The sequence below is a fragment of the Enhydra lutris genome, unplaced genomic scaffold, assembly GCF_002288905.1.
Source record: "Enhydra lutris kenyoni isolate GAN:26980312 unplaced genomic scaffold, ASM228890v2 scaffoldscaffold27, whole genome shotgun sequence".
NCBI classification, from domain to species: domain Eukaryota; kingdom Metazoa; phylum Chordata; class Mammalia; order Carnivora; family Mustelidae; genus Enhydra; species Enhydra lutris.
The window spans coordinates 13,420,004-13,438,814 of NW_019154111.1; the positions used below are offsets into that span (position 1 = coordinate 13,420,004).

At 40.4% G+C, this 18,811-nt stretch overlaps 1 protein-coding gene across 3 annotated transcripts in view; it reads left to right on the plus strand.

Annotated features, from left to right (window-relative positions):
• Window positions 1-223: 223 nt before the first annotated feature.
• Window positions 224-18,811, plus strand: part of LOC111152071 (transportin 3) — an 87,218-nt gene continuing 68,630 nt past the window's right edge. The window contains exons 1-2 of one of the 3 annotated variants that reach the window (XM_022510364.1): window positions 639-688; window positions 12,555-12,715. Coding sequence is in view for 2 of the 3 variants with exons in the window: in XM_022510361.1 (XP_022366069.1) it covers window positions 569-688 (120 nt within the window). In the remaining variant the exon portion in view is untranslated. Of the gene's footprint in view, window positions 689-12,554; window positions 12,716-18,811 lie in introns of all 3 variants that reach the window. The other 2 variants (XM_022510361.1, XM_022510362.1) reach the window with 2 other exon arrangements.

The window sequence follows — 18,811 nt, forward strand, 5'->3', positions numbered from 1 at the left end:
GACGGAAGAGCGGCTCAGGTATGGAACACACGTGGGTTATACCGCTCCAGTCGTAAGCAAGTCACCGAGAGAACCACAACCGACTGCCTCTTCCCGGCTTTTGGCCCTACAGGGACACTTCCGGGAGGGGGCGGGGAGACAGGAGGAGGCGTGCCGGGAAGGAGGGCGTTTGAGCTGCACCCGGCGGAAGTGTGCCAAAGGTATTGGTGCTGCAGTTTCCGGTCCGGGTTAACGCGCCTTGGGTATACTGCGTGGTTTGTGTGGCGCGGGGACAGACTTCTGAGGGCAATTCAGTGGTGAGGAGGCGAGTATTGGCGTCTGAACTCAGAAGTTTGGAGTCTAGTGGGAGGATAGGAAAAAAAGCGAGGAACCCGAATATAATCTAACCTCTGTTTCCGAGGGGGCAACTTGCACGGGAACCCCTCTGCCCTGGTAACGGCCAAAGAGGAGATGGCGCCAGTCAGGGAGCGGCCGTGGCCGACACAGTGAGGAAGCTTGAAGGCGGAGCAACCGGAGAAGCCTCGGGAGAACAGCCAAAGCCGTCGCTGCCGCTACCACTGCCACCACCATGGAAGGGGCAAAGCCGACTTTGCAGCTCGTATACCAGGCAGTGCAGGCGCTTTACCACGACCCAGATCCCAGCGGAAAGGAGCGCGCCTCGTTTTGGCTTGGGGAGCTGCAGCGTTCGGTGAGGGGCCCTGCGAGGCCGTTCTGCGCCGCGGGGCAAGGGCGGGGTGGGACCTAGGCTCGAGCTGGAGCTTGAAGCCGGCGGTTGGCCTCGTGAGATGCTCCTTAGGGAGGAGCTGCCGCCGCGGGGTGGGGCTGCGAGGCTACATTTACGCCGCTTTTCGGAAGCGAGTCGCAGCTGGACGGTCGCGAACTGGCCCTTTCCCCACCCCGTACAACCTGATTTGTAGGTCCCGTACTCGCTTGTGGCAACGATCTGGTTCTCTTTAAGTTTTACGCTTGCTGCTTGCTTCTTAGGCCCTGCTTTCCCGTGTAGTCTTCTTTCAGTCAAATCCAGTCCCGATCTTTCTCCATCTTCCACTTAACGGATGCTTTATCCGTCTCCTCTTGGTGTCCCAGTGTTGGGGTCTGGCAATTCCATCCTAGTCCTAGCCTTGCACTTCATTGTGCCTTACTGATTTTTCACTAAGTAACAGTGATAGTTTGGGTCTGTTATTCTCGAAACTTCTCAGGTTTCTAGATTCTTTTACACGTGAATTTCCTCCGTGTTTTGGAGTACAACGTGATGTAAAGAAAAAAATACCAGTTCTGGTTTCAGAAAATCCTTGCAGTTCACATCTTGCAGCACGTTTGTTCTCTAACCTTGTTTTTTCCCCCCTTTTAGATTCTTTGTAAGATCCTGCGTTGATTATTCCATATGTCTGTGTGAACATCCGGTGAGGGGCTTAGGGGTTTAATTTCACCCTGGTAAACCTATTGTATCTCTGCATTCTTTGATTCACGTGCCTTACTTTTCTCTAATTTTTTAAAAAAGATTTTATTTATTTATTTGACGGGTCACAAGTAGGCAGGCAGAGAGAGAGGGGGAAGCAGGCTCCTGGCAGAATAGGGGGAGCCAGATGTGGGGCTCCATCCCAAGACCCTGAAATCACAACCCCGGCCGAAGGCAGAGGCTTAACCCACTGAGCCACCCAGGTGCCCCACTTTTCCTCTAAATTTCATACCTAGTTTTTCTGTGCTTTATTTCTGTGTGTGTGTATACTTGGTGATCTTTCTGACTTTACCTTTCTTGTTTTTGCATTTTATATTCCCAAGCTTTTTTTAAAATTAAAATTTAAATTTTTATTTATTTGACAGATCACAAGTAGGCAGAGAGAGGGGAGGGGAAGCAGGCTCCCTGCTGAGCAGAGTTGGCTGCCTTGAGAGGAGTGGCAGTTTTCATTTGAAGGGACACAGTCCTCAGGAGATGATTTTTCAAGGAGGGGGCTGGAGGAATAAATATATTGACCTTATACCCCTACACTTCTGGGATTCTTCTTTGAGCAAACCCAACCAAAAGCTTGGGGACCCCAGAACCTGTTGATATAGTCCACATAGGTCAACATACTGGGGCGAAAAGCAGTAGGGAAGAGTGGAAAAGTGGACCTGGAAAACATCTAGTGCATTCCCACATCATTTTTAGGCAGCTTCAGCATCCAGGTTCACAACTCAGCTGACATTTCAGCCCCTTAATTCCTTTACTTCCTTTTCTCAGCCTCAGGGTTACAGTGTCACATCTTGGATCTTTTCATTAGTAAAAAGTCACCAACCCCTCAAGTCACTAACTCAGCCACATGGTCACACAGTGGTACCCTGAATCTTGTCATTTTTGGAAAGTCACCAGCCTGGGGGGTGCCTGGCTGGTTCAGTTGGTAGAGTATGCAGCCCTTGTTCTTGCAGTCGTGAGCTCAAGACCCATGTTGGTGTAGAGCTTACTTAAAATAAAGGGGGGGGGGGTACCTGGCTGGCTAACTTGGTTAAGCTCAGGTCTTTATCTCAGGGTCTTGAGTTTAAAACTCAAGTTGGGCTCCACATTGGGCTCCATGCTGGGTGTGGAACCTACTTAAAAAAAAGTCACCAGCCACCTACATCACTAACTCAGGTGTCTGCTCTGATCACAACCCACTCTTCCAGTTTGTTGGCTTAAGAATTCAAGTAACCTGTAGGCATTTTTTGAGATCTATAATTTTTGAAATTTTTTGAAATCTATAATTTTAATTTCAAAATTAAAAAGTTATGGGGCACTTGGGTGGCCCAGTCAGTTAAGCTTCCCACTCTTGATTTTGGCTCAGGTCATGATCTCAGGGTTGTGAGATCCAGCCCCTGCGTGGGGCTCTGCACTGGGCAGGGAACCTGCTTGAGAGTCTCTCTCCTAGGGGCGCCTGGGTGGCTCAGTGGGTTAAGCCGCTGCCTTCGGCTCAGGTCATGATCTCAGGGTCCTGGGTTTGAGTCCCGCATCGGGCTCTCTGCTCAGCGGGGAGCCTGCTTCTCTCTCTCTGCCTGCCTCTCTGTCAACTTGTGATCTCTGTCTGTCAAATAAGTAAATAAAATCTTAAAAAAAAAAAAAAAAAGATTCTCTCTCCTTGCACCCTGACCCCTCACTCACATGCTCCCTCAATTAAAAACAAACAAACAAATCCCCCCCAAAAGTAGTTATATTTTAAAACTTAAAATATTTTATTTTACTTTATTTTTTAAAAGATTTATTTATTTTACAGAGAGACCGCGAGAGAGGGAACACAAATGGATAGTGGGAGAGGGAGAAGCAGGCTTTCCCGAGGAGCAGGGAGCCTGACATGGGGCTTAGTACTAGGACCCTGGGATCACAACCCGAGCCAAAGGCAGATGCTTAACAGCTGAGCCACCCAGGCGCCCCTAAAACTTAAAATATTTTAAAATAAACTTTTAAAACTTTTAAAAGTTATAAAATGGTAACTTTACAAGAAAAAGGCCTGTTGCATCTCTCTAACATAGTTCTGTCTATCAGTTTTGATTAAATACACACAACATGCATTGTGAACCACATAGCATATATAACATGATAATTTTTCTTTTTTTGCGCAAGTTTTCTTTTCCTGGTGGTTGTCATTACCTTTTTCTTTCACATATGCTTCATCTTCTATATATCTATAATAATTTGTTCAAAACTCTCTGAGTATGTAAATATCCTCTTACTGTGTTCACATTGGTAATCTGCTTCCTTTTTTGGTAGAAGGAAACCTCTCCCTATAGGTCTCTATCTTCCTGCTCCAGTCTGACCTTGTTATTCTCCAGGTCTGTTGCATAATTGTTGTCCTGGGATTTCTGTTTAACGCTCCTGGGGAATTATTTTCTCTTTCTTGTGTCAGATGCATTGAATCCTGAACTCATGATCTTTTCTTGGATTGCTCCCTCATTTGATGGCTAATTGAGAAGGGAACTTTTACTCCTCCTCCCTTGTATTTCTGTTGGTCTTTTTTTCTTGAATCACTTTTGTCCTGAGAGCTATTCTCTGGATATAACTGGGGCTGCCAGTGGCAGGTGGGAGAATGAATCAGGGTATGGATCTCACCACTAAATATGTAGGCTTTAATTTAATCCATTTTCAATATGATATTCTTGTCCTTAGGTGAGTCTGTTGGCTAAGAGTCCAGAGTCCCTCTGCGTCAATCTTTCCAAAGTAAATCTTGAATCTTCGGTGATGGTGGGAGGATGGTAGCCTGGCCACTCAGTCATGGAGGAAAATCTCAGTCTAACTGCTCATACAGATTTTGAACCCACTCCTTTGTTTTTTGTTCCACCTATGCATCTGCCTTCAGATGTACCTGGTACTTTTAATTCCTGAGCATAACTGGAATTTGCTACATGAATCATTTTGCCCTCTTGGCTTCCCCTTTCTCATCCTGTCCTTCCTCTGAAAAATTTCAACTTTTTCAGACCTACTAAGATGGTTAACTCTTCCATTAGCATTCTGGTTTTCACAGTTTTGTTAATATCAGTCATGTTTCCATTCTTTCTGTCCTTGTGGCACCGCCCCCATTTTTTTTTTTTTAGATTTTATTTATTCATTTGTCAGAGAGAGAGAGAGAGAGAGCGTGCGCACGTGTGCGTGAGCACAAGCAGGCAGAGTGGCAGGCAGAGGCAGAGAGAGAAGCAGGCTCCCCGCTGAGCAAGGAGCCTGATTCCGGACTCGATCCCAGGATCCCGGAATCATGACCTGAGCCCAAGGCAGCCGCTCAACCAACTGAGCCACCCAGGTGTCCCTTCTCCCCCGCATTTTTAAAAATCTCTTTACTCTGATCTTAGTGGATTTTTTGGAAGAGATTTGTGGGCAAACAAAGGTGTTCAGTCAGTTCAAGCATGTTAAACAAATCCCTGAATTAATTCTTGAATTTCATGAAAACCTTATTCAGTTGACTGGCTCCTGTTGTTTCTTCATTAGGTCTTGTCTTTACTTCTATCTGATTTGGATTACAAGGTCTGTTATTTAGTAATTTTCTTATATATACTATACCATCAACCCTTCACCTCTGGTTTGGTAAAACTTCAGCATAGGTATAGCCAACTGCTTCTCCCTTCTCCTGTCAGGTCTAGGTGCTCTGCATCTCATTTTCTGAATTCTTAGGAACCTTGATCTCTTGGTTATTCTATCACTTGCATCTTCAGACTCCCTTTTGACTGGGTCCTTCCTTTTTTTTTTTTTTTTTTTTAAGATTTTATTTATTTATTTGACAGAGAGATCGCAAGTGGACAGAGAGGCAGGCAGAGAGAGAGGAAGGGAAGCAGGCTCCCTGCTGAGCAGAGAGCCCGATGCGGGGCTCGATCCCAGGACCCTGGGATCATGACCTGAGCCGAAGGCAGAGGCTTTATCCCACTGAGCCACCCAGGCGCCCCGACTGGGTCCTTCCTATCAGGATTCATACAATTGTAGTATTTCCCATAGTAAGCAAATGGTTATAGTGGGGAGGAGAAGGGAGGTGGTAGAGAATGCTTCCTCCGTCCAATTTTGTTATTTAATTCTTTCGTACCTCTGTAGTTTTATTCTTTACCAATCTTGTCTTCTAATGAAGAAACTAATCCATCTTTTCAAAGCCCAGCCTGAATTCTTTCTCCTTGAAGCCTTAACTGATTCTCTTCAAATAAAGATCATTTCTGCCTCCACTGAACACCTAGAGCATTTTATATAATTGCATTTGTAATTTTTTTTTACCTTTTTGAAAATCTGTTTTGTTCCCCCTACTAGATTGTAGAATCATTTTGTTTATATGATACAGTTGAGGGAATAGTTTAATGGTTATTAAGAAAGCATGATCAAGATGCCTGACACAAAGGTTCTTAAAAATGTGTGTTGAGGGGCCCCTGGGTGGCTCAGTAGGTTAAGCCTCTGCCTTCTGCTCAGGTCATGATCTCAGGGTCCTGGGATGAGCCCCCACATCGGGCTCTCTGCTCAGAGGGGAGCCTGCTTCCCCCTCTGTCTCTGCCTGCCTCTCTGCTACTTGTGATATCTGTCTCTCTGTCAAATAAATAAATAAAATCTTAAAAAATAAAAAAAAGTGTGTTGTTGGGCACCTGGATGGTAGGTTAAACATTTGACTCTTGGTTTCTTCTCAGGTCATGATCTCAGGGCCCCACATGCTCAGTGTGAAGTCGGCCTTGTGCCTCTCCCTCGCTCCTTCCCCTGCTTGTGCTTGCTCTCTCAGAAATAAATAAAATCTTTAAAAAAAAAATGTGTGTTAAAGAATAGCTGCTTGTAGGTATCTCCGAAAGGATTAGTTGGTATCTCAAATGTGTCTTTATGGATTTCATTTATTTTTACTGCCTCTCTCTACCATTCCCATGAGTAATTGAAAATAAACAATATTATTCAGCCTCCTATGAGGTTGTGTTCAGTGTTTCCATCCTTTTTTTTTTCCCCCAAAACAAAAACAAAAACAAAAAACAACCTTTGTGAGGGGTACCTGGGTGGCTCAGTCCGTTAAGCATCTGCCTTCAGCTCAGGTCATGATCTTAGGGTCCTGGGATCGAACCCAGCAGGGAGTCTGTTCCTCCCTCTCCCTCCCACTTATGCTCTCTCTTGCTCTTTCTCAAATGAATAAATATTCTTTAACAGACTTGGATACAGAAAGGGGGAGGAACTTTTTGACTCAATAAAGCTTTCTCGAAGTAGTCACTAAATACAGATTAAAAGTCTGCTCTAGGGTAGTAACAGGCATAGTGTTTTAATTTTAAGTTTGTTGTTAAGGAATGATTTGCCTGTTTTGTTGGAAAACCGTTTTGAAGAATACACATTTTGGAAAGACGTATCACTTCCCTCTAACTCTCACTTCACTAATCTTAAAGTCATTTAGTAGCATTCTAATGACCTAGTGACAATAGATTTGGTTTAAGGATATAATTTAGATGTGGTTTAGTCCATGCTATATAAGTTAGCATCTTTTCTCTTTTTCTGGTATTTATATAAAATAACCATTTGCCAAAGAATCTATATTCATTACTCTAAATTTTTTTTTTTCTGACAAAATTCTTGGAAACAGCCTAAAGCCATTGTTTCGATGTGTGAGATAGGCAGGTATCACTAATATCCAGAGTATTTTAAAATAAAGCAAGTTATTTTGAGACAGATCTTAAAGAAAGCCTATCTAACAGGGAACCGTTCTGAACACTTTGTCCACTCTGGTAACCCAAGTGAGGAGACCATGTAGAAAGCAAGCAATAGAAGGTAAGACCATCTCTTTGTACAGCTAATGAATTATGCTGTGCATTTGTTCTATTTTGTAATTTAGATTATAAGGAGACTGTTATAATCTGTTGGTCAGAGGTTAGCTCAAAAATTTTTTTTTGAAGATTTGTGTATTTGTTTATTTGACAGAGAGAGAGAGATCACAAGTAGGCAGAGAGGCAGGCAGAGAGGGAGGGGGATGCAGGCTCCCCGCTGAGCAGAGAACCCAATGCTGGACTCTATCCCAGGACCCTGAGATCATGACCTGAGCTGAAGGCCTAGGTCCAACCCACTGAGCCACCCTGGTGCCCCTACCTCAAAAATTTTATGTTCAGCCTGGAAACTGAAAAGGAATGATGAAATCATAATAAGCATCAATCAAATGAAATGCTCTGATGGACTAAGTTGACATTGTCATGTTTGGTTTGTCACATATCCTTGGGAATTTTCTTCTAAATATCCTGTCAGGAAAGTCATGGGTCATGGAATGTCAGCTTCACATTTCTTTCTTAATAATTTTCCTCTCTGGAATTTGATTCTTTAGCCTAGTTCAAAAAACCTAGGGTCTTTGGTTTTTCTTTTAGCAATTGCAGTTATTGACTTGACTTACCTGAAAATCTGGGCTTTTTTGTGCTTACGCTTTCATCCTCCAGTTAAGTGACTCTTAAAACATGGCATGCTTTTGAAAGGAAAGCCTTCTAGAAAAGACAAAATGTTCATCTACAGATTCCTTTTTTTTTTTTTTAAGATTTTATTTATTTATTTGACAGAGATCACAGGTAGGCAGAGAGACAGGCAGAGAGAGAAGGGGAAGCAGGCTCCCCGCTGAGCAGAGAGCCCAATGCGGGGCTCGATCCCAGGACCCTGGGATCATGACCTGAGCTGAAGGCAGAGGCTTTAACCCACTGAGCCACCCAGGCGCTCCTTATCTACAGAATCTGTGGGTCATTTAATTCAGTGAATAAGAATACTATATGCCTTGCATTGCTGAAAACTGGAAACACATAAATGATAAAAACCAGAGACCTTTATTCCAGAGTTTAATAATCTGGCTGGGTCATCTACTATGGTAGCCCTTAGCCAGATGGCTATTGTGGTTACTTAAATGAATTAAAATTAAATAAAAGTTAAAATCAGTTCCTTATTTGCCACATTCCAAGTCTTAGTGCAAATACAGATATTTCATATCTTTGGTGTATTGGAGACTGTGAGTGAGAATTTGTGATGGTATTTATGTTGGCATGGTAGTCTGTTAGCCGGTGGCATTCATCCATTTTTGGATTAGTTTATTTCTTGTCTCCCCAGGCTTTGGACCAGAGTTGGTAGTGCGATTCAGGATATAAAATTATCAGGGTAGTGCTGCATTTTCTAATTATAACACAGTTTTCTTCCAAAGCTTTCCAGATAGTTCTTCATTTTTTTTTTTTCATGTTGATTGCACTGATGTCTGTAAGGAAGATGGAAAATAGATTGCATATATATTTTTTTAACTGTGGTAAAACATTCATGACATAAATAACCATTTTTAGGTATACAGTGCAGTGGCATTATACATTCATGTTGTTGTGCGGCCATCACCACACTGGTCTCTAGAACTTTTTCATCTTCCCACACTAAAACTCTGTACCTATTAAATAATAACTGTCCATTTCCTCTTCTCTCCAGCCCTTGGCAGCACTGGTCTACTTTTTGTCTCTATGAATTTGACTACCCCAGGTACCTTACACAAGTACAGTCTTAGGCTGTTTGTACTTTTGTGTCTTGTTTATTTCACTTAGGTTCATTCATGTCTTTAAGGTTCATTCATGATCATTCCTTTTTAAAATTTGCATTAAAATCTACATAACATAAAATTCACCATGTAACCACTTTAAAGTGTACAGATTAATGGGTTTAAGTACATTCATGTTGTACATACATCACCACCATCCATCTCCACACTTTTTCATCTTGTAAAAATAAAACTCTACTTATTAAATACAGTTAACTCCCCATTTTCCCCTTCCCGTGTTCCAGCCCCTAGCAACCTGCTTTCTATCTCTCTGAGTTTCATTACTCTAGGTACCTCATATATATGGAATCATACAGTATTTGAACTTTTGTGACTGGATTATTTATGTAGCATAATGTCCTCAGGGTTCATCCATGGTATATCATTTGTCAGAATTTCATCCTCTTTTAAGGCTGAATAATAATGTATGTACCACATTTTGTTTATGCACTCATCTGTCAATGAACACTTGGGTTGCTGCTACCTTTTGGCTATTGCAAATAATGCTGTTACGAGCATGGGTGTACAAAGGCCTTTTGGAGTCCTGCTTTCAGTTCTTTTCAGTTTTGTATCCAGAAAGGGAATTGCTGGTCATACAGTAATTCTGCTTGTTTTCTCCTTTGTTTGTTTTGAGGAACTGCCATACTGTTTTCCAGATGTTAACAGAATTCTAAGCTCTGTTGAACTTAAAAACAAATTTAATTCATAGGAAGTCGAGATTGCTCAGATTACCTCTCCTGTATTTTTCTAGCGTGCACCCTGGTACTGAAATAACTGCCCGAGAGTGTTTTACTGCTGCACAGGTGAAGTCTCAAATAGAAGCTTTATTTCTCTTTATTGGAAGTTCATAGTGTTGCTAAAGGAGAAAATTTTGTAGTGTTTGGCATGCAGAACTCTTTAAAAATACTGACTTAATTTTCCTTTTTGGTCGAGTTTCCAAAATGACAATATTATGAAACTTTATTTTTTTTTCTTCTGGTAAGAAATTTTCTGTTAATGGAGTTTACATTATGTATTTACTTATTTTTTTTCTCAAGCCAATACCACAGTTCTTTTCAGTTTTTCCTCTGTATTCATTGTTTTCTTGTATTTTGTTTCAGCCATAGTATTATAATATTTAAATAGCCCTAGAATAGAAGAATGTATTTGGAATTAGACCTGAAAATATACATGTTTTTTATGTAAGGATTCAGAGTTTTCTAACTTCAGTGCTTTTTTTTTGTAAAGAATACTTTAAGCTAGACATTTCACATTCGTAAGATTGAAAAACTTGAATCTTTAGCGTAGTGTTAACATATGCTTAACATGTCTGATAATGTCCTCATTCTTCTGGTTTATACGAGTTGTTATAAAACTTGGCTCACATGGGCAGGAATAGAGACCAGTGATGAAATACGTTTTCTATATTTTTGGCTTTTAGGAAGTACTTACCTCAGCTTTGTTTCACATGGTTTTAAGCTTGGCATTTCCTACTTTTTTTTTTTTTTTTTTTTTAAGATTTTATTTATTTGACAGAGATCACAAGTAGGCAGAGAGGCAGGTAGAGAGAGAGGAAGGGAAGCAGGCTCCCCGCTGAGCAGAGAGCCCGATGCGATGCGGGGCTTGATCCCAGGACCCTGAGATCATGACCTGAGCCGAAGGCAGAGGCTTCAACCCACTGAGCCACCCAGGCGGCCCGGCATTTCCTACTTTTAAAATAGGACTGCCTCGTATAATTAGTAAGGCCCACGGCAAGCAGGCAAGTAAAATGATTACTGAGGAATGCATGCTTTCGTCACTCACAAAGTTGATTTTATGGACCCAGATTTATCTCTTTTCAGGGCCATTCTTGAGGTTAATGTTCACGTACTTAGGTTATTGAGGATTTTAAATCCTGGATAGGGATTTTCTTACACTTGTCATGAAAATATTTTGGCAAGATTTCTCAGTACCATATTATGCGTGACTGACAGTCACAAATTTGAGCCAGATTTCATTTGACAGTGTTCATTAGGGCTCAGAATTATTCGAAAATGCTTGTCCCAGAAACATGGGGGATCTCGTCAGAAACTGAGGAGGCCACAGGATTCAGTGCTGTCATTTGGTCTTACTGATTCCCTTCATTGAAATCAAGATAGAACAGTGCATATGAGTGCTACAGTCTTCCGAAAGTTGACTTGAAGAGTGTTTGGAAGTTTCTTGTGGACTCTAAATAGCTTATGATTTTTTAAAGAAGTATTTTTAGCTAGGAATCTCTTCCCTCCCATAAGGGAAACAGTATCTCCCTATTAATTATTTATTCAATTATTATGGAGATAGCTGTGAAAATGTTTAAATTGACTGAATTTGTCTCTATACATAAGCCTTTTTGCTTCTAGAAAAGTTATTTAATGCACACAAGGGTATTCTGTGGGTATGGGAGCTGGCTAGTGGCTTTATGTGACTGTATTTCATTTACACTCTGGTTTTAAAGATGGGAGTTGTTTACTTATCACTGCTTTGGTGAAGATTTTAGCTAAGTTCATTTCATTTGGTTTCTGCGTTTCAGGCCATCTTACAAAACACGTTATTTTGAAAAATACAGTTTTTAGGTAGTAATGGTTATCTTTTAGGCGCCATAGTTTTTCTTAATACTCCTTCAAATCATTTTCTTTCCCTGCTAAGAAAACCATCAGAAAGTAACTTGTGACAGACCTAGCAGTTTGTCCTGTATTTGTAAAATCCTCATAAAACATTAGATACAAAGACTCAAGATAGTTGGCCAACTTAAAAAGTTACTTTCTCTGTTTTCAGGTAAATTAGACTTACTCTTTTTTTTTTTTTTTAAATCTGTCTCAAGGGAATGATTTTTTTTCTTGATTTGGGAAATTCTGGTTTTCTACCTCTTTACCACATTGTTATAGGGTATATGTCTAAAGCTTTGTGTTCTTGGACTGATAGTTTTTTGGGGGGTTTTGTCTTTTTACTCTTAGTCTCTTCCCCCAATGTACTGTAAATCTTTAAAAGTCTTTATGTAGTAAATACATTATTCACTAATTGAAATGCTTAAGAAAGTACAGCAACCTGACACTTTTGTGTTACTTTTCAAATTTCACTGGAATGTTTATATTTCTAGAACTTCATTTTCTATTTGCCAGAGCTCTTCTGTCCTCAGTGAAGTATTTTAAGTAATTCTGCTTAATTTGAGGAGTTTTTTTGTAGGATTAACTAGCAGCCTTAATCCGTTTCCAATTCTTAGCAGCTAATGAATCCTCAGGCTCCTGTCTGGGTATGTGCTTGCATTGTTGACAGCCCGCCTGCTCAGTGATTTAGGTTGATTCAGCAGTTTTAGAACTGTTGGTGTAGAAGGGAGTCTTCGAGCAACAGAGCACCATTAAAGAAAAGGAAAGGGCAAGTACTTTTAGGATCTGCTGTGAAGTGTAATGAAAGACTTAGATCATGTTAGTGAAAGGACTGCTGGGCCATAGCCTGTTTCATATTCATCACATAGTCATGGAAATATCTTTTGAAAAGACTGATATAAAGGCTTGTTCTGCTACTGCTTTGTGAAATGGGAGATTGGAATTAGATGCTTAAATGGAAAATGTTCTCTTGTTGCAGCCTCTTTGAAATGTGCTGCTGGTGGGAGCTGCAGCTTCCTCCTGCTGACTCTGAGCCCCAGGCTTCGGTTGAGATGGTCCTTTCAGAAATGTGGAGCTTAGTCCAAGCCTGGATTTCAGTGGGTAGCACCTGGCATCTGTGGCTAGAAAGTCCTATGAAGTGTAAGTGCTTTATTCTCTCCTTGTCAAGAATCCGTTTTCCTTCCTTCCTTATCTTCCTTCTGTCTGCAGCTCAGCAGAGGGGAAGTACAATGAGCAATGTACTGTAGTGTCTAGGGTATCAGGATTTGGTTGCATTTTCTTTATGATTCAGTGACCAAAATAAGATTACTTCTTTTTGGATGTCAACAATTCTTAAACCCTCTTAGAATTTAAAGTAAAGTGATACGTTATGACCCCTTAATATATAGTACTGGCAGTATCATCCCAAGTAATTTTTCATTGACAGTCTGCTTAGTAGCTGTGATATTTAAGTTTGCTAGGTTTCTTTAGAGATCACTCTTATATTTTATTCTTACTCTGAAAGATAAGTATTTGAAAAGAGAGGCACATTTGACCGTTGAGTGAGGCAGCATCAGGATAAATAAGGATGGTTAAAATGAGAGGATGGCTCTTTACTTTGGTTCTCCCTGATACTTTCGCACAAAGAGCAATTTGGGAATTTTCTGAAGACCAGTTTCTCATAGAAGGGTCCTGTGAAATTTATATAGCTGCCATCTGTATTTTAGTTTAGTGGAAAAAAAAAAAAACAAAACCAACCCCTGGATAATTACATAATGAGCATTAAAAGATACAAGTTTTATATGTGATTTAGTTGCTTGGAGTTAAGTGCTGTTCTCTTTTTTCCTATTTCAGAAATACTGGTAATATTTTAAAGTCAGCTCATTCCAGAAGATTCCCGTTTTAGGGAAATTTTAAGGTTCTCTTCACTGAAATTTTTCTGAAAAGTCTAAATCTTCGGATTTTAGCTAGGAAATTATTGAGCTTCTTCTCATTGCTAAAACAAAATCTATATTTGAAATAAAACAAAACCAAGGCTCCCATCTGTGCAAGGCATGCAAAGTTCTACAAATGAGGATTCTGAATGAAAAATGTCTCATCCTCTCAGGGCCTTTGTTTTTTTTAATCTGTAAAGAACTGATTTGCTTATTCTCTGTTGCCCTTTCTCTTGCTAAATGTTTTGGATTCTGTTCTTAGAGCTGATTCCCAATCCGTAAGTATTTAGCTGTGTAGTAGAAGGATGGGCTTTTTATGATTGGGAAAGCAAAGGGGTGTTAGAGACTTAGGAGATTATAATATATTGTCATTTTGCTTCATATTATAATTTAATACATACTTTACCTCTTATGGCCAAAGGATTTTGTGAGATGTAGAGATAGTTACAGGTCTTTACCTTTGAACAGCTCACAGTCTATTGGAAAAATTGAACAAAGGCCCAAGTAATTATAGTACAAAGTTCTACGGTTGAGCTGTTAGGGAGCCCAAGTAAAAAGATTCCTGCCTCCAGTATTTTCTTGTTATCTCTGTGTTTCAGTAGTTTAAGTATGTGTTTAGTGGTTATTTGTGTGTGTGGGGTGGGGGACAAGAATGTTCTCTGTTACCTGGTCTACCATAGTCTTACTTCCAGTGCTGCTGTTCTCAGTGGTGGGGTTTGCATTCTCAGTGATCATGGGATCACTTGGGATTCTATGGGATTCTTGCTTTACCTCACATCTGACAGGTCTCGTGCAGGATACTTTCATTTGCCCTTCCCTCAGCGTTAGGAGACTTAGCATTGTTCTGTAACAGCCATAGGTCTTAACCTGTGCTGTGAGGGTGACGGGATTTAATACCCCCACACAGGTTGAGGATTTTGTTCAGTCAGGGAGAGGATCTTTTTGTGCTTTCTATACGTTTGAGGGTTTCTGTCCAGGAGCATCCAACCAAAGGAGGTTTTCTCTGGTCTTTTGCCCTATCTCCAGTCTTTGTTCTGAATGTTTGGGGGAGGTCTGTGGAGAAGAGCCTGTAGGTGGTTGTGAACTCCCCTTGTGTCTCTGAGTCCCAGAGGTTTTATATTTTCATGCTATCCATAGGCAGCCTTTATCAATTCGTTGATAATTTTAGCAGAATTTTTATTACTTGGTTATGTGGAACCCTGTGTTTTGTCTTCATTTGTCATGTTACAGATGAGCCAGTGCATGCCTCCTGTCTCCTTGGTGGTCTGTTTTTAGATTTCAGCCTGCTTGGTTGCCCTGGGACCTGAGTTTTCTAATGCGTTTTAAGAAGTTATTTTGTGGGAGCCTGAGTGGCTCAGTCTTTAAGCGTCTGACTTCTGCTCAGGTCATGATCCCAGGGTCCTGGGATCGAGTCCCATATCAGGCTCCCTGCTTGGTGGGAAGCCTGCTTCTCCCTCTCCCACTCCCCCTGCTTGTGTTCCCTCTCTCACTGTCTCTCTCTCTGTCAAATGAATAAATAAAATCTTAAAGAAAAAGAACTTATTTTGTAGTTTATTTGCTTTTGTTTATTACTAACTCAAAAGCTGTGTTTTCTGACTTGCTACATCTTAGATATAGAATTCCTCTCAGGTTTTTAAGATTTTATTTATTTATTGTCAGAGAGGGAGAGCACAGGAACATATACACAAGCAGGGGAAGCAGCGGGCAGAGGGAGAAGCAGGTTCCCCACTGAGCAAGGATCCTGATGTGGGACTCGATTCCAGAACCCTGGGATCATGACCTGAGCCAAAGGCAGATGCTTAATTGACGGAGCCACCCAGGTGTACCTCCTCTCAGGTATTTTTGTTCACATGTTTTAAATGCCACAAGATGATATTACTTTATATAGTCAGTATCCATAAAGATTTACTCATGTACTTAATCTTTCCATGACTCTTCATTTCTTCCTATTAACATGTTTCCATCCAGAATTACTTTCCTGTTCCATGAAGAACATCCTTTAGTATTTTCTTCTTTTTGGGTATGTTGGTCATAAGCTGTCTTACTCTCTTTAAAAAATTTTCATCTATTTATTTATTTTAGTTAGCTAGTAAGTAAGCAAAGCAAGCAAACAAGCAAATAAGCAAACAAGCACTAGACCCAATGTGTGACTTGAACTCATGACCCCAGGATCAAGAATCAGATGGTCTACCAGCTGAGTCAGCCAGGCACCCCTTTCTTGATGGTCGGAAATGTCTTAATTTTGTTGTGTTTTGGAAGAGTTTTTTGTTGGTATAAAATAACTGGTAGTTATTTTCTTTCAGTACTTTGAAGATACTGGTTCCCATTGTTAATGTTGACAATCAGCTATCAGTCTAATTGTTGTTCTTTTAAAGGTTATATATCTTTTTTCTCTATTCTTGGTCCTTTAGATTTTCCTCTTCGGCTTTTTTTTTTTTTTTTTTTAAGATTTATTAATTTATTTGAGAGAGCATGCACAAGTGTGTGTGCACAGTGGTGAGGGTGCAGAGAGAGTCTTAACCAGATTCCGCCCTGAGGGCTGAGCCCAATGCAGGGCTCATGACTGAGGGTCGTGACCTGAGCCAAAACCAAGAGTTGGACATAAAACCAACTGCACCACCCAAGCATCCCTCCTCTTTGGCTTCTTAACAGTGTTGTTTTGATGTGCCTAGGTCTGGTTTTTCAGTCCTTAGGGTTTACAGAGCTTCTTAAGTCTATGGGTTGGTGTCTTTTTTACCACTTTGGCTATTTCTCAGCCATTATCTGTAGTGCTTCTGCCCCATTTTTCCTTTTCCATCTTTGATTTCAATTATATGTATGTTAAAGTTTTTCACTGTTTCCCACATGTCACTCTGATTCTTTCCATTCTTTCACTTATCCTTTTTTGATTTTGTGCCTTGGTCTTGTTACTTCCTTTTGATCTCTTTCTAACATAGTAATCTATTCTTCAGTTGTCTAATTTGTAGTTTTAGCCCTTCCATTTGGTTCTTAATTTTGGTTACTAATTTTCCAGTTTTAGAATTTCAGTTTGATTCTTTTTATAGATTACATTTCTTTTCTTTCTTTTTTTTTTTTTTTTAAAGATTTTATTTATTTGACAGAGCGAGAGATCACAAGTAGGCAGAGGCAGGCAGAGAGGGGGAGGGGGAAGCAGGCTCCCCACTGAGCAGAGAGCCTGATGCATGGCTAGATCCAGGGACCCTGAGATCATGACCCAGAGCCAAAGGCAGAGGGTTAAACCACTTAGCCACCCAGGCTCCTGTAGATTACGTTTCTTAATGGACGTTTTCCAGTTTGTTTTCTAATTCCTCAAATAAATTAATCACCTACTTAATTTTTTCCCAACTATGTATTTTGAAAGGTTCATAACTTGAAAAAACTGTAGGGTGAATACTGATAACCCTTCTCCTCATTTTGACAGTGTTCCATTTGCTTCTCTTTCTCTTTCTGTCCTTCTCTGAGTGTATTTTTTTAACCTTGGAAGTGAAGTGAAGACGTTATAATGCTGTACCCCTGAACATTGACATATCTCTTTTCAGAACAAGGACATTTTTCTAAACCAAAACCATTGCTGCTTTCTAGAAGTTTAACTTTGGCATAATGGTATTCTCTAATACACAGCCTATATTCAGATTTCCCAATAGCTTTTACTTGTTAAATTTTTCCTAATCCAGGATCCATTTAAGGAAAATACATTGCTTATAGTTGGTCTTTTAATTTAATTCTTCAGGGTATTTTTGTTTTTCTTTTATAATAGTGACATTAAAAAACAAATCTGGGCCCATTTTGTCTGTTTTAATATGTCCCACTATTTGAGTTTATCTCATCATTTTCTCATGATTTCATTCAGAAAACATTTTTTGGAAGAATACTACTTGGTTGATAATTCTTTTTCAGTGAAACACGTCAGGAGTAGTATAAAAATTTGTTCCCTTATTGGTTATGTTAAGTTTTGTCACTTGAGTTAAGACATCATAGTTGTTTTAGCCCTTATTCCATTATGTAAGTACATTATTTTCTGTTGTCTCTTTTCCCTTTGTTGTTATTTTATCTTGCTTTTGTTTGATAATGAATATATTGTTTATGAAATGTTGAAGGGATAATAAATGATGTTTTCCTACTGACATCATATCTTTTGCTTCTGGCAGGTCTTTAGAATTGGACCAAATCTGTTTAATCCAAGCAGAGATTGAGCAGATTCTAAACTGTGTTTCTTTCTTTTGTTTGGTGATAAAATATACATAACACAAAATTTACCATTTTAACTATATTATTTGTTTATTTTTAAATATTTATTTGAGAGGGAGAGAGCATGTGCAGGTGTGCATGGGAAGGGGTATGAGGGGGGAGAGAAACTTTAAGCAGACTGCTCGCTGAGCTCAGAGCCTGATGTGGGGCTTGATCCCCGGACCTTTAAATGACCTGAGCCGAAACCCAGAATCAGTTGCTCAATCAACTGCACCACCCAGGGGCACCCATTTTAACTATTTTAAAGTGTACATTTAGTGACATTAAATATATTCACATTAATGTGCCACCATAACCACAGTCCATCTCCAGACCTTTTCATCTTCTTCAAGTGAAACTCCGTACCCATCAAACAGTAACTCTCCCCATTATCCTCTCTTTTCACTGTCTGGTAATCAAAATTCTGACTTCGTGTCTATGAATTTGACTACTCTTGGTACTTCATATTAGTGGAATCATACAGTATTTGACCTTTTGTATCTGGTATATTTCATTTAGCACAACGTCTCAAGGTTCATCCATGTTACAGCCTGTAATGGTACTTCCTTCTTAAGGCTGAATAATAATCATTGTATGTGGGGCGCCTGGGTGGCTCAGTGGGTTAAAGCCTCTGCCTTCAGCTCAGGTCATGGTCTTAGGGTCCTGGGATCGAGCCCCACGGTGGGCTCTCTGCTCAGCAGGGAACCTGCTTCCTCCTCTTTCTCTGTCTGCCTCTCTGCCTACTTGTGATCTCTGTCTATCAAATAAATAAATAAAAATCTCTTAAAAAATCATTGTATGGGGGCGCCTGGGTGGCTCAGTGGGTTAAGCCGCTGCCTTCGGCTCAGGTCATGATCTCAGGGTCCTGGGATCGAGCCCCGCATCAGGCTCTCTGCTCAGCAGGGCCTGCTTCCTCCTCTCTCTCTGCCTGCCTCTCTGCCTGCTTGTGATTTCTCTCTGTCAAATAAATAAATAAAATCTTTAAAAAAAAAAAAAAAATCATTGTATGTGTGTACCACATTTTGTTTATTCATCTTTCAGTTAGCATTTGAGTTTTCAACTTTTGGCTCTTTTGAAATATGCTGCTATGAACATT